The 17084-nt window shown below is 38.9% G+C and overlaps 1 protein-coding gene across 1 annotated transcript in view; it reads right to left on the bottom strand.

Moving 5' to 3' along the window:
* Positions 1–2544: 2544 nt before the first annotated feature.
* Positions 2545–17084, bottom strand: part of LOC105269359 (uncharacterized) — a 121398-nt gene continuing 106858 nt past the window's right edge. Inside the window, exons 13-15 of the mRNA XM_011309517.1 lie at positions 8748–9434; positions 8224–8469; positions 2545–3691 (exon numbers count right to left, since the gene is read on the bottom strand). Of these exons, the coding sequence (XP_011307819.1) occupies positions 3597–3691; positions 8224–8469; positions 8748–9434 (1028 nt within the window). The 3' untranslated portion in view covers positions 2545–3596. The remainder of the gene's footprint in view (positions 3692–8223; positions 8470–8747; positions 9435–17084) is intronic.

The following is a 17084-nucleotide window of genomic DNA, read 5'->3' on the forward strand; positions in this document are numbered from 1 at the left end:
AATTGCAGCTAACTCAAAGCGCCATCTAGTTGAAAGCCATACTGGATTCGTGCTGCTCCTATTACCAACTCGCAATTCAATAACTATTACCTCATCATTCAGTTGGATCAATTCTAATCTCTCAACTGAACCGTTGGATAACTGTTACTGCCCGATTCAGTTGGTGCTGTTTAATGGCGTAATTAGGTAATAGTTATCGAGCCTGTGTTATCTTCGAGAATGTTACCAGCTTCAGTGGAAATATGCACGTGCCTTCGAGAACATGGATAATGGGAACTTCTGAGTACACTAACTGGCCGATTATACACAGGTAGCTCCATTACTGCGTCTGGAATAGTATATTACGCTTTGAGAAGATTCACTGTCAGCTCGGGTTATAAATTCCACGCGCGTGAAAAACGAAATTAACACCTTTGAAGCGCAATATACGATTTATTGTGGGTTCATAACCAAAAATTAATTTTGCTTTGTGCGCGTTTGATTGTTGTTTTTGTGTTTTCCCGAGAATCCATTGAATATCATGTTAATGACATTTTTTTTTGTGTGAGCAACATTGGTACAATATGTTTATTGAAAGACAAACAAGAGACAATTGGAAAATTTATCGTCTTATGAGTGAGTATCCATCACCATATGATTATATTGGGTGTTTACTGCTGTTACTTGAGCAATCCAGTTAAATTTCGAAGTCGAATAAGATTCCTCCGCAGATCTCATCAAATCGATTCTGTAAATCCATCATTTGATCTTACAGAATCGATTTCAATCGCATCAGGAATTACATTGGCTTCTCAATCAAGAGAATCAAATTAGTAGTGACAAACGAATTGATACTGTACTTTAGTATACTTGGAAAGGATTCCTCGATTAATATCTCCGTTTCTGAGAAAGATAAAAGATTTGCTCTCAAATAATATTCTGTAGAGTCCAATCAGAACCACTGAAAAACCCGACTAAAGATCTTGCCCTATCCTATCCTATCTCTTGGATATAAAGATATTCTTCAAAAGATATGGTTTCTACCAAATTGACGTATTCCTTTTAACAACTTGACCATTTTTTACGTTGGATAACAAAATCGATTCATTAGTCATTTTCGCAGACCTTAAAAACAATATTTTTCAACATTTTCGCATTTCACTCTCGATAAAACAAAAAAAAATCAAACAGTTCCATATAGATTTGAAAAAACTCTGTACGATGTAATTCGGACGAGAGTTTTGTGATTTATTTAATTGAATATAGGAATGGTATTTCTGAATTCCAAGCGTTATATTACCGCTCCCTACGCTCGATTGTCATCAGGGCTGGGCAAGTCGTGCTCCGACCTCTATTAGTGCATAACAAAGGGTAGAGGAAAGCCTATTGTATTAGATGATGGGTCTTTACGAGCTGGGCCTTCTGTCCGCTGGAATCCATCGAAGTGGGCACAACGTTTAAGAAAAGGAAAAGAGGAGATATTTCGCTGAAGAAAAGAAAAAGCGGGGAAATGAGTCAAAAATTGAGAATTTGAAATTTTCCATGCCAAGACGTTTTCATTTATTTTGAAAGCTAACGTTACAAATAATATGTGGAAAAGGCCTGTTCAATTCCAGAGGCAAAGAACTAATTCCACAATGTTATGTTCCAGTTGTCTCACCATTTTTATTCAAGAAATAAAATTGATTCAAGTAAAAATGTTAGTTAAGAAAATTAAAGAAAAAAAAAAATATTTTTGAAAAAATGTTCATTTTTTATAAGAGGAAATAACATCAGTTGGCAAACACTGCAGAGACTGCTACTTTTTGCTTCATATCTTTTTTCAGAAAGGTCGTCGTCATTGGACAAAAAATTCGAAAAACGAGTTGAAAAATGTCACTAATTCAGGAAGTTGAATCTTCGAAACAATTTCATTTTTTCCGATGGATAATAGTTATCTTACATTTAATTCAATAACTCAGCCGAATTCTAAGCTTTTCGCGGTTTCCGTTGATCAACGGTACGGTAACTATGAATACCCCGTACTACTGTCACCACTATCGCCGTAGGAGGACCCTTATAGTAGCCATGGTTATAAACTTTATTGGATTCCTAACTCGAATTTATGACTTTGCTCCGAGCAACCTAGAGGTTGTCCATGTCTGATCTTCACGACCACGCATGCCCATTGTCACCTATCTGAGTACCGTACTCGGCATTAGGGAGACGAGGTCTTTCCATTCGCCACGGGAACTTTTTAGGGGGCAAGCTATTCAGTTATACAGAGATGAGTAATATTCACCCGCTGCTCTCCTGTAGATACTCAATTTGTATTGTATTAAATGTTAGTCACTCACTCATCGTGCCAACAAAAACAAAAAAGTTGACAGGCTGAGGGATTCAAGACAACCAAGGGATCCATTCAAGGCTGCCCTGTGTTGTATAATAATTTTGGATCTCGTCAACACATTTCAAAAGTTTATTTGTATTTCTGTTAATTTCTTTTAGATTCCGTGGCTTCTCCGCCCGAAAATTGTAAAATCTCTGTTGTGAATCTACTAAGCAACTACCAAAATTTTTTCCGGATAGCCCAAATACCGACTAAAAATATGAATTTCTTAGCACTATGCGCTAAGAAATTGCGTTTTAAAAAAATCCGAATAACTTTTTTTTCTGTTACAGAAGAATCGGAATAGCTAGGCAAAATTAAGAAAACATTTATTGAAAATCGAATTTTCGTTTATTCTGATTGCAATTTCATTTCTCTCTTGTGCAATAAATTGATCACAGTTACAGCAATTTACATTATATGCATCCCTCATCACCAGGAAGCTTTGCTTTATTTAATCCTTTTCAGACTATTCCTTTTCCGCTTCTTTCGACTATTCTTTCTTATTTTTCCTTGTCCATTTATTCTTCCGAAGGTACACTCTCTTTTTATTGGATTATTTACCGTCTCCGAATTTGTATTCTATTCAATCACATACACCTTGAATACATTTCAACGCATACATATTAATGCACGCGTGTTAGATTCTTCATTGTTGGCATTCTTACTATTCTGATTCTTATGATTTTTGTTTCACTATTAGACTTACTGGCTTATCTACATTACTATTATTAACATATTGACAGCCGATCATACGACCTTTTCATGTATATTCTCCAATGATGGTTCGTGTATGGTTTCACACGATCCCGCATTTTGGATCTGGTATTGCATACTTTCTGAAGTCGAAAACTTGTCACAGGTGTTGAGTTCATATTTTCTCTGTCGAGTGAAAAACCCCACAGTAGCAGCTCGCATATATATTCTGTAATTTTTTATTCATTCTTTTTCACTGTCTTATTTGATAGGCAATTATCTTGCTGTTTCACACGATTTTCTGTGTTATTTTTTCATGTCCTTTGATATGAACTATTTAGTGAAATTTTTTTTTCTTAATTTTAAATTTTCAGTACGATGGGGACTGACTTCTGGAGATTTTTTTATTTCATTTGGGTAGAAAAACACGGTTTCCGCCACTTTTGAAGCACTGCTGTCACAAAAACCTCATTGGAATATTTTCCATATTCCGTTAAAAAAATTGTTTCTATTTTTGTTTAAAGACCTTTTTAATAGTGGGTCACTATCAGAATCACCTGAGTACTTGGAGTGTTACAGTGACGAAAATCATGATGAGCAGATGAATGGAATGCACACATTGACTGCCATTATCCTCCATACATTGTCCTGAAATTATAAATAAAATTAATAAAATTGTACTGCAAATTTTCAATAAATTGGAAAACAATCTAAAAGAGAGTTCTTCAATAATTGATTACACCACTGATTTGGTGCTATAATCCAAGATTTATTCTGTACATAACACAAATAAAACTTCAATTACATTGACATTTTGTCGATTCAACTTTTTGGTCAACTCCAAACTGTCAAAATTAAGCTCCATGTTTGGCATCACTGATCCAGTTGAACCTCTAGGTTAACCTTGAGTGAGTGTTAATATTCGCAAACTAGTGTCAGAAGAAGATATCCGGCAACGGTTCAGCCAAGGAAAATCGTTTACATATATTGACCAAAATCTCGGGCGAAGTGAATCATTTACTGGGGAAAAAACTTCTCTTCTGACTACTTGTAAATAACTTTCATTGCAGAAGCGAGTAAACAAGGCCTGTCGTCAAGATCATCTACTGGAATAGCAGAGGCTTCAACAGTCGCCGAGACAACATTGAATGTGCCCTCCAACCGGCGTCGAAAATGATCTCTCTGAAGATATATCTGAATAATATCCGCATATATTCAGATATAGTTACCGCTAAAAATGTAGTATCCGAGATATATTTAATAGAAACCTATGGATATATATTTAACGCTCATATAATGTAATCATTTGATATACCAAAAAGATATATATGGGATATATTTTCGGCCAAAAATGCTGTTTCTCAGATATATATTCGGGATATATGTTTGTTCCGTGTGGGAAGGCTATGTCATCATCATCGGCGTTGAGAGTAAACTGAAGATCAAAGATAAGAGATCGTACCGATTTTTAGGCTTGTGAACTTATCGTGGAGGTATTATTGTCATTGTAAGAAAAGATCTATTCTTGAAACGTCACTAGTATTTTTCTGATCTCCATCTAACCGGTGAACTTGCCGGCATAAAAATTCATATCATAAATCCAAAAGTGAATATTTGCATGCCATCGTAATTCCGGAAAATCCTGGGTCAGTGTAGGATACTCTTGAGGTTTGGATCAGAGTTATTAAACCGATGGAGAGAGCCACTATGTTTATGGAGTCAGTACGACTGGTGAATCCCTGCATTACCGGCCAGCTGCGTAACTGAGGTTTTCCAAGGTTTCTCTCTGTATAAACACAAATGAGTGTTGCTAGGAAAAAAGTAATTCCGTGGTACTGTAAGAGAGAGAAGAGAACCCCTGAAAAAAAACTGGAAAATGGGGGGGGGGGGGCTCTAGCAGGACCATAAAAAGCGAAAGCTATACGGGTAAGAAATAATAAAAATTAAAAAAATATTAACAGTTGTTAGTGGCTGCATACCTTATGACGAGGCCGATTATAAGCCCCCGTCTTTTTTTCCCTGAATACATTAATAATATAATATCGCTACCGTTGGATAACCCATTCTTCTAAATATCTTTCCTCCGACCCACCCTCCCAAGGAATTCACGGACATCGTCGTGATGGATGGCGCCCCCCTCATGATACCTTCTCCCAAAGAACCTCAGCAACATGCCGGACGTCTTGCATTGCCCAAAAGAATCGTCGAGCACTCCAGAATGAAGGCTCCCTGGCAGATTGCAAGCATATGGTGCTGTTTTTAATCGCATCTTTTACTTTGATGAAACCTCTTCGCCAGGGTAAGTTGTTTTCACTTACCTCATGATTCATGTCAATTCCTTCGATTTCACTAGAAGAATGCGACGAAAATGAGTTTTGGTATCAAAATGACGATTCACGATGATTGCTTCGCCAATTCATTCATCAACGGTATTTAAGAATATAATCAATAATAAAGGATTCTCCATTACTTCGAAAATTCTGTTATTAGAAAGATTTTCAATTTCACCATGATCGAGTTAGTAGAACCTGTAACTTTCTGGAAATTGTAGATATTTTACTAGTATTAGGACAGTGCCTAAGGAAGGAGTTACAGAAACCAGGACAGGCAGCGGCACACACAGTCATTCCCAACTTTGAACGAAATTGTAGGAGAGGACGAATTTATCGACGACGATAACCACAACAACAAGGTGTTAATCCTAATGATCCCCGAGCTGTTGTCATCCTCACTATGAATCACATGAATCCGCACATTAGTTTGAGAGAAATCAAACAAAATTGAGATATACCATAGAGCACAGCTCAAAAAATCCTCCGATCTGGTAGATTGTCCGCACAAGACAAATGGAATCGCATTGACTTCTGTAATTGGGCCTTGCAAAGATTGAATGAAGATTTGAATTTTTTCCACTACGTTGCCATCAGTGACGAGATAACGTTCCAGAGTTCTGGTTCATTGATTTGGCATAATGGTCATTATTGGTCCACGGAAAAACTTCACTGGACTCAACACATTGGTCATCAGCATTTTTGGAAAGTGAACGTGTGGTGCGGTATCGTCGATGAGGAAGTGACAGGTATATATTTTTTTGATAGTAATGCCACTGGTCAGAATTATCTAGAATTCTTGTGTAATCAGATCATCTGAATAGAGCCTTCCTGAATCGTATGATTAATCGGAGTCTTCCCATTTTATGACCTCCACGATCACCGGATCTTACACCACTACCTGTGGGGCTTTTTCAAAGATATTGTTTACGTGAATCGGCCTACCACTCCGGCGAATTTACAGAGACATATCAGAGAGGTTATTGCAAGCATTACGCGCCAAGTTCTGCGAAGGGTTGTTGGAAATTTTCGCCGCAGAATTGAATTGTGGTTGCAAGTCAACGGTGGCAATACTGAACACATGATTGCATGCACCTCTATCCATGTTTGCTCCACTTTTTCTTCAGTCTTCTAGCGCAATGGATGCGAGCAAACTTTACCACTACGTAAAGTCTAAATCTTCAATTCGACACCAGAACTCATTGGGGTCGCATTCTCCGAGTAAAATAGTAGAGATTGCCATCACTGGTCAGGTGGCTGAAAACAACTCATCAAGGTGACCAAGTTTCATTGGAGTAAAAAATGTGATTGCCGTTTAAAAAAAAGCTGGTTATGTTTGCAGCTTGCAAACATGATCTTGAAATCTGAAAAATGCATGCGTCAAATATCCACCTCGAATGTCTACAACTGTTGTCTCAGAACATTTTCTGACGTTTGCCTCTTCCAGGAGATATTCAGGTGGATTGTTTCAAATGGGACATCCTGTATATCAAGGAATCTTTTAGGATTACGTCAGTCAGAACAAACTGGGGTTTTCTAGAAAAATTAGTAATAGCATCATTTCCCTTTTTTTGTCTGTTACCTTTGATGAATTGAAGCTAATGGAAGCATATCAATACTTCATAAATATTGTCATAATCAATTTTGCAAGATGTATACTACTTAAACGAGTAGTTTCACCTAAACTTCATAAAAATACAGTTAAATGGTGGGATAAAGAATGCACTAAAGTGGACAGGCTCGAACCGCAATATATCAGAACTGTAAATGGAGCAATAGCTTCGGTAATCTTGTAATTTATAAAAGATTTGTCGCAGTAGCCAGAGGAACTTTCACAAGTTAGAAATGAAAATGTGTCATAGAATTCACGGAGAGTTTGGATGCTAAATAATAGCGAATACCATTGGAATATGTGTGAAATACTAGAGCATGTATGGCTGAATAACCAGTCGAGTATTTCAATGGACCATATAGATATTGAACACAAAACGAAACAAGGTATGAACAAGCTGAGATCCAAAAAGCACTCCACAACTCATGGTCCCATTTCATCCACGGAGTGTAATCCTCTGTTTGATCGTCCATTCTTCTCCAATGAGTTCAAACACTTATTTAATTATAGAAAAAATAAGTCAGCACTTCATATCATATTAACTATCTCGAAGTAGCTAATGGTCCTTCCCTATTGCGACAAAATGACCATGTCCAGAACTTCACTCATCATCGATCTTGAAATATCTCCGTAGATAACGGAAATTTAAAACCATATGGCACTAAATTCATTTAGTTTTCAGTTTTTAGTTAGTATCAGTTAGTTTTTCCCAAGAAGTTTTTTTGTTTGAGATTGTTCCATCACATAATCATGACTGCTTAAACTTCCCATTGGATTCGGATGAAACGGCTCTAGAACTGTATGATTAGAATTCTGAAAAAATTAAATTTCCTCAACAATATGATAGTTATCCTACTAAATGGGTTTCTCGACAATCTTATCACGTTATTATAAATTAAAAAAAAATATTTTCATTTTTTCAAAATTATGGGAATTTTTTGAAATTTTTACAGCATGGTGTTTCTTTCCAGTTTTCCAGCTTGAATTAAAAAATTACTAACTAACTAATCCTAGAAAAAAAGTGGAAAGTGCAGTTAGTTCAACCTCATAAAAAATTGCGATAAAAATCTGAGGGATCGACGTCATGGGCTGGTCGAGTTGACATGGAATGCCCCAAATATTTACACAAGTTACATCAACATCTTGGAAATACAATTAAAAAGAGTACCCACAGTAGACAGTATCTTTCACTTGATTTTTGTAAAAAATATGGATTCAGTATAAAAAAAAAATCTTACCGATACTGGTAGCGTTAAATGCTAGCATAGGTGGCGATGGAAGAATTTCTCTCTGACATGCGATTGTACTAGCAGTCAGACTGACGACACCACCATTTTCACGGTACATGAAGCACAATCTTCTACTGTTATGAAATGCCTGGGGCTCATTGTTTTCATTTGGCCACGAGGTTCTGTGTGCCAGCGGAGTTGCTATCACAAACTGCGTACCTTCAGCATCGAACCATCTTCCATGACATGAATAAGCTGAACCAAAAGAGGAGAAATATTCTTTCACTTTCATAAATTCAAGTTTGTAGAAAAAAATCAGACAGAAAACAATTCATAGCAGAGTTTTTCTCGAACACATAATTAACATCTTACTGACAAATACATATTATACATATTAGAGAAAAAAGTGTTCTTAGTCATCAACTCCTTAATACAAAAAAATTTTGAGGTCAAAATTCTTCTAATTTTTCAATAGTTACGCTCTGCGGATTTGGAAAACGACATTAATGCTCTATTGCTTAAAATCTACTCACCGGTAATCGCGTCATTTTCATCTATACAGTCATTCTGAAATTCCATTCGATCAGCTGTTGAACATCCGACATTTAAAGTCGTTACCTCCGAGGTACATTCTGTATTCTCCTCTTCTCGTTTTTCTCTTCTTTCGAGAAAGTCATCATCATAGTTATCACTTTCAACATCTTTTCTAAATCTCAAAATGTCTTCATAAGAAAGATAATTGGATCTTTTTTCAGGTTTCTCTATTTTATAATCACCAAAGTAATCGTCCTGTATTTGAATCATAGTCGATTCATCCTCAAAATCTGAGAATTTGTGACTCCCTCCCAGGATTTCAGGATTAATATTAAAGTCTTCATTTACCGGACTCCACCGGGTTCTACTGATCGCATCAAGTCCCTCTGATCTAGATTTTCTTCTCGTTCTTTTCACAACCTTTGAGTCATGTGCTCGACTTGTTCTTTCTGACCTTACTCCTCTCCCGGACGTCTCATGTCTCAGATACTCATTGTTAGCCCTCTTTTTTCCAGTATCGAAATCGAATGCATGTCCTCTACGATCGTCAGAGTGTCTAATCCGACTCTCATCTTTTTTATCATCTGACGTATGATGATCCTCGCGAATGTTCCGTTGATTTCGATTGACACTTGTCACTGTAAATTTTCCGAGGTAAGGACACTGACGAGGCTCCGGTGAGCTCGCTGAAACATTAAACATCAAAAAATCCGTTTTACTGTTAAATTTTTTTGTACGTTTTACTTCACATCGGTGAATGATAGGATCATCAAAATAAAAAAGAAAATATGTACAATTCTTTTCAAAGTTTACATATATGATATTATATTTTTGGAAGTAGGGGATCGGAAATACCATAACGCGGTCAATGACAAGCAGAAACATCAATTTTTCATCCAATGGAGCATTTCTTAACGTAGCTGTTTGGATTTCTGCTGTCTCAGGTATGAACATTTTAGGTATCTTGCTGTATCGAAAAAATGGATGAAGTCTAATGTATGTCTAATCTTATCTAGCTTCACAGCATAAGGATTCGGATCAAGTATAGTCCAGGCCTGATTCAATCCGTGAGAAAACAAATGTTTCATGAAGATTGGTTCGAAACTTCAAAATTTGTGAATTAGAAGCATAATTCTCTGATTCCTATGAAACATTCTTACTGAAAATTGATGAAGCACGATTTTTGGTCGCGAATGATGGAGTTTTTACGTACTATTTAGTGGATCTTTTCTTATGTGAGACATCGGATGATGTCGTAACGTAATTTTCCCCAGAATACAATCCTTTCTTGTTTATCAGATGTCATTTCCACTCCCTTAACTAACTTAACTTAAGGGATTGGGAGGAGGACGCGGTTCGGAAGCACTTGTTCTGCCTAATTAACTACCTTCATGGTCTGTGGCAGGCGGAAGACAGGGAGTCTCCATACCTGCGTTTGAATTAATTCCTGCTTTTATTCACTTCTATTTATGGGCGAAACGCTTACATCCGGCTACTAGAGATAACTAGGCATCCAGGAAGGGTGTCACTACTCTCCACTATGATTAATCAATAGTACTTATTTACTAATCCCAATACCGAAGATACTCAGTCAATCACGGAGTGTGGCTAATCGTCTGCAGCTTAACATCAATAATATCGAAGCCATTATCTTCAGGACAAGGATCTTCATCAATGCCATTGACATGTCTATCCTGCAGCAACTTGGCCTCCTAGATTGTTCTGTCGAGTTCGTAAATAGTGTCAACAGCTTTCATGCATAGCCAGTTGACTTCCTCTCCTCACGTGCATCATGTCAGATCCAAAATCATCTCTGCACTTTAGCAAGTCTGTAGTATATAAGCCATACTGCTACTCCTCCATGAATGCATACATACGTATAGATACTAGCGAATCCAATGCTGACTTTTTGTTTAACGTTTGTTTCATTTTTGTAACATTTTTTGGGGTTCTTATAGGTAAAAAACAATCTCTATAAAAAAATACTTTAGTATCTATGGGAACAATTATGAGTCGTTAGGGCACCCGCTTATGGTATCTCTAGACTCCAATCTGATTTTGACTTTAGGTCATGTAGTTGACACATTCTTTTTTAGCTGTTCGTCAAATCCGATACTTTCCCAACATCATATTTTTTGTCCCGCCGTTCAAAAAAAATTTTGAATAAAAAAGGCACCGTATCTTCATCTTTTTCCCTTAATCTTAATATACATATAAATATCTTACAGTCTAATATTTACAGTGATGTGATTGTGGGATGACAGTCTATCCATATAGTCTATATCTGGGATCGAGGTGGTGTATTGAAGTCTTCCAATATCTTGGCATTTCATTGGAAGCTTCTTATTAGTTGAATGTCGATTAATGCGGTAGAGTATGGGGATGTTATTCAGAACGTGAATAACTCTCGGGCTGTCGAATAATGAGAATGCGTGGGGTTGAATGTATTCCGTTACTGCTACCTGAGAGGTGGTCACTGGGTCCACATCTGAGATGCACTGAATCGTGTAGTTGTCGGTGTTCAATCTTACGGTGAACTGTCGACCCTGGGAATTCCGGCAGCATCGTACAGAATCGTATTGCTGACCGTCTTATGGTAGCCACTTTTGGTTGATTAATATAGGCAGAAGCAGGCACGTAGACATTTTCTCTGGAAGCATCTTAGTTGCTCGATTTGGCTGGATGATGTGTTCAGCAGTAGGCAGCAGATTTTCACTTTTTTGGAAATTTATTTGCTATGGAAGAGTCTTCTAAGTGATTTATATCTGTTTTTTACCCTAGAGAGCTGAATGTTGATGTATCTGGTGCACCCTATGCACCTGGAGTCTATATTCATCCCCAGGTATTTAACCATGTTGCGGCTAGGGATGTTTATTTTATCCCTAATGTTTGGGTGGAAAATGAAGATCAGAAACGTTTCGATTCAATTGGCCTTGTGTCTGCTTAGGAATCCGTACGACCTTCTGATGAGTATCGTCTTGCACTTGCATGGGTTCATTCTCAAGGTCCATATCGCATAATAATTGTCGGTTTTGTTGACAAGAGTCTCTAACTGTTCCTAGATTCCGGACCATCGTGATGAGTTCACGAGGAAACTCTTTTTTCATTATAATGGAAATTAACCCTTCGATCCATACGTAGGCTTTTTCTATGTTTATCAGAGTGATTCCAACCAGTGCATTTTAGTTTAATAGGGCATTATGGTCTGACAAGAATTTGTTAGCTGCGTGTGCTGTGCAATGCTGATACCTGAATGCAAACTGTGTCTGCGGCATTATGTCTTTACCTTTACAGTGGACTAATAAGACGTTATTGACAACTGTTTAAATATTTTGCCGATCTTTAGGGTTAGGTTGAGGGGCCTGTAACTGGAATGATTATTGGTGGGTTTTTCATTTTTGTGAATGGAAATTACCGTGGTTTTTTTTTCAGGATTCTGAGAAATATTTTATGTTTATGGTGGTGTTAAATATTGTCGTGCAGTCCTTCAGAAGGGCTGCTATGAGATGTTTAAGGACAATGTCGGGTATTTCATCCTTGCCAGTAGATGCTTTATTGGGGAGTATCTTTCTGATGCTTTCAACTTGCCCAGGGGTGGTGAAGAAAGAGTATACGTTAGGCTCAATTGTTGGATTGAACGCCGTCCTACGGTCCGTGAATTCTGTGGTAATCACATTTCTGATTGTCTTATCAGCACCCTCTTCCTTAATGTGATTAATTTTATCGTCAATCAGTTTTGTCACTTGGGTAACTATGTTTATGTGTCTCGGGAAGTTGATCGTAATACGCTCCTATGACGTTCCATTTTTCTATTGGATCTAATATGTCATAATTCCCATTTATTTCCGGCGCAGCGGCAATGTTCTCTTGGCTTCTGCCCATGATTATATCTGCGGTGATTCCAATTACCAACTGTGGTAGAGATTGGTTAGCTCTGATTCTAAAAATATTATTCACTGTGGGCATGAATTCATCCCATTTACGAAAATCAATAGGCGTGATATAGCATATCATAGGAAAAATCATGCTGGTACACGCGGTTGCTCCATTATTAAATTCCTGCTCATCAGTATCTGTTGAAAAATTCAATTCAACGGGGAATCGAACCTACAACTTTCAGAACGCTAGGCTTGCACCTAGCCAGTGAGCTACCGACATCGATGTTAAGAGGCGTTTATACTGGCCATTTGATTGCGGGATGACAGAGATGCCCAGGCGGGTTAGGATATGCGAGATTATAGTAGTGTTTAGATCTACGTAAGTTGGCAACTTCTGCGTATGAGTGGCCAGTAGTTCAGCTACTTAATTTTCTATTTTAGTTCTGTTTTCATTTATTCCTTTCTGATGCCTCTTCAGAAGTCTTGGGGCCACTTCGGCAGGGTGGTGTCTGGCCGACGATTTCCGTTGACAGGTTGAGTTTGGTGGTCTGACTAGTAAGACGCTAATGGTTGGAGTGGTTGGCAGGGTGGTCTTTACCTGCGTTAATATACGAGAAGCTAGGATCAACTTACCTGGCGATTCTGTCTACTCCCTCCTGTATTTCTTGATTTTTTTCATTGGTTCTCCTCTTGTATTCGTTGATAGAGTTTTTATGGTATGGATATCCTTTGTTATCAGCGGGGTGTTCATTAACACCACAGTTGGCACATTTCAGTAGTTTTCTGCTGCCGTCTTTGGTAAAGGAGTATTTGTTAGGGCCGTGGGATTCTCAACATTTAACACACCTGAATTCGAGCCCACAGTTGATACTCGCGTGTCCTATGCGTGAAGAGTCTTTCTTGAGGTTGATGAGTTTGCTCTCGTGGGATAGCTGCACTAGAAAGTAGGAGCTGGGGGATCTACTTCCACGGTTGATTGTGACCTTTGATAGTTTGAGTATCTGAACTTCCTGTAGGTTGAGATCTGAAAGGGCCTCGAGAACGTCTGTGACTTTAAAATCTCCACTCATGTTGGTTGGCGATTGGTATGTTTGATTTTGTGTACCTGCCGAAAGTACGACAGGCGCTCCCTTGTTATTCCTATCATGTCCACCAGTTGACATGCTGTTTTCAGTACTTTCGAGGTCGGAGAAACTATTCCTGAGGGTGGGAGTGGCTATGTCTCAGAGATGCTCGTTGTATCTTTTCACTTTCGTCGTTTTCTTTGGCATTTCTCACTCTGACTCTTATGGGTTTCTCACGTTCCTACTAAGTTGTAGGTTAGGACGGTCTATTGTTGCATTTTTCCTTGCCATATTCTTTGACAAGTTCCTTGTAGCTGTGTTCCAAGTGCTGAGATATGATATTCCCATCAATTATGGGTGTTTTATTTTCGTTCTCTAGCTTACGCTCTCGGATTGGGTTGGCTAAGTTTTGGGTGGGACCGATATTTTTAGAGACGTTATTAACTGGCCCCTTTGGATTTTGGTAGATTGTACTAATACCGATAATACTGATGTCACGTTTAATTGTGAAATTGTTAGATAATATCATTCTCTGAGGAGTAATCGGGACGAAAAATGAGATTACGTGATCATAATCGTTCGTCATGAATGGAGCCCGTAAACACTGCCAGCCCTTTGTACCTGGCCCCTTTGTCGAATTTTCAGAACATATGTCTGTCAAGTCCTGGCGACACACATGGCAGGCACTTGCTCAACAAGTCCTGGTCGGACGTAATTATCGCGCTGACACATATAAGGTCCCGCTATCTACTGATAGTTTTGGAGATCTGGAATAGCATTCCTGCGACTCTGAATGACATTTACTTCCTGCAGAGGCCACATAAAGCGCCGATTTGTTGAGAATAAATAACCGAAATGAGTAACTAAATTTTCCCAACCTTCAAGCTAAGCAACTGACATCAACCCGTTCCAAGGGATACGTTGATTACGGTACTCTTGAATATTAAACGCCTTCCGCGATTTATTCTAATCAACTATCACGGACGTTCAGCCCATTGAGAGTTTTAGAGAGATAGGACTGAGATGCAAAAGAGTAATCAGAAGTAGACCGAGGCGGCATGACGTCGATTCGAAACGAAATAGAAGACTCAAGGCTTTAGGAGCCCAGGTAAATTCTGTTGGGAGAAATATTGCGAGTGTACAAGCTTTAAACGCTTAAGACCCGAGCCCGACACCTGTAGTTTTTCCGCCAACCGACTAAACACATGAGCAAAAATCGGCAATGACTCCCTTCAGGCAGCAGGTGAGACTCTGATACTTGAGGTGATTCTGAAAAAATATTCGGAGTGGAAAATCACTCCTCAAGAAATCAAAAGTCCAAAGAGCTCGCTAAATTTCGAGATCCACTTGTTACTGGACGGGGCTGAAACAAACAGTTTTATGGACAGAAAAAACTCACGACTCTCTCCGGACGGATAGGTTGCAGTCACAGGCCGCCTGTTTCGAGAGCTTTCTAAGAAAAAAATCTCACTAGGTCTTCACCGAATATCAATTTAACATTTCCTTTCGAGACTCAGGGAGCAGCTGAGCGAGAAGAGGAACGAAAAAGGGAGAAGAGTGAACATGACAGGTGAGCTAACAGATGGATCGAAATCGTTTAGTTTAACTTACATCACCACAAAAGCGCCCTGACTATTGACTGTAGGATATTTGGTAAGGTGTACACAAGTATAGCTTTTCTCCAAAAACCGTGGTTAGTGGACGGGACGATAGAGAGTGCAGGGGTCTGAACAAAGTTATTTTACACGAACCCAAAGGAAAATGGGATTGAGGACATGAATCCTGACCACAAACATGGCAGCTATTTTCCTTCTTCAACTTAGACTCGGAGAGTTGGCGGTAGCCAAAATAGAAGAAGCGAAAGTTGCAGTTCATGGTTGCCGTTCGCTATATCACCTAATGGTATAGCGCTTTGGAGAAGTGGTTAAGAGATTTTGTGACAACTGAAAAATGTATATTTATAAAAGAACTGAGAACATGAACATGAGCTGATGGAACAACACACTGATGTGTCTAAGTAACTACCTCAGAAAAGGATGGAACAACAGACAGACCATGGAAGAATATAGATGTCTGCAGGGAAACAAAATAACACGTTTAAGATCAGATACGAGAGTTGAAAAGATTCAATAGTGAAGTTAGGGTTTTCTCCGATGGATCTATGCCTATTAAAGAGTGGGAAAGGCAAGACCGCGACAGTCTAAGATGCTATGTGTAAACTAGTCACATTATCCGGGCATCAGCAGACAGGTCAGCTTATAGTTGGCTTCCAGAGCAGTTGGTATATCCATAAAGAGTGACATGAACAACCAAGATTTTGACCGGCTATAGGTATCCGGAATAGATGGCATCTATGACGAAAGGTAACGGCAGATGATAACAGCCCCAGAGAAGCAAAGACGTCAGCAACTTAGAAATAGACTACCTCAGGCCAGTGCAGGCATGCTAATAGGGGTACACCCGCACTGAATGTGCTCCCCATTGGTAACAGAGGGTTGGCCGGGACCATGACGTCACCAGCACCCCATATCCAACGAAGGTTATGAGATTCCGGGAATTGGCACAATTTACAAGAGAATTTCTTACTGCGCAAACAGGGAAGATCTCCTGTCTCAAAGGACCCACTCCGTTTTACACGCAAGTTTTTCAATGAATAATGGTTCTCCATCGCCAGAGAACCTCAAGAATTCATGGGCCATCAGGTGCAAAAAAATGATTGAACATGTCACTTTTGACATTAGAAGAACATTAATTGCATAAAGGCCGATGTACGATCGTTCCGTTTGTCTCTCAAAAACTTCGCCCGCACTTGGGAACAACGGGGGTAACATCAGGGTCAGGGTACTCCCTCCAGAAGCATCCTTTCTAAACATATTACTAACTATATGAAGATATCTTCCTCCACACCTTAGAAGCATTGAACAATGAAAAATCGAAACGCTAACGGTCATAGAGGAATCATGCTAAAAAAGTATATGAAGGTTTACAAGATCAAGTCACTTTATATTAAATCTTCGGCCCCTGATCTTCAAAAGTATCGTCTTTCACCTAACTTTACAAGGAAGCAGCTCTGCGCGACCACCCTCTGTTACTATGACTGACGCCTAGTCCATGTGGACAGCTCGATTCTTTACACGTCAGATCGTCTGCGATCATTCAGCTACAGTCGGACCATTACTGGCGACTTTTCACTTCTAGCGGTATGCTGCCCGTCGCCCCAGTTGATTCCCCAAAAGGGGTCAACTCTGTGGAATCAGCTCTTCTTGCCGTGATAGGTTTCTATCCTGAGTTGATGGCTCAGGTTTTTCTGCATCAATAAGTGCTGATCTGGTGAACCGCTCAGCGTACAATTGAGATTATCCCAAACGGACAGCTCAGGATTGTGTACGCCAAA

This window comes from Fopius arisanus, unplaced genomic scaffold (assembly GCF_000806365.1).
Source record: "Fopius arisanus strain USDA-PBARC FA_bdor unplaced genomic scaffold, ASM80636v1 scaffold00068, whole genome shotgun sequence".
Classification (NCBI taxonomy): Eukaryota; Metazoa; Arthropoda; class Insecta; order Hymenoptera; family Braconidae; genus Fopius; species Fopius arisanus.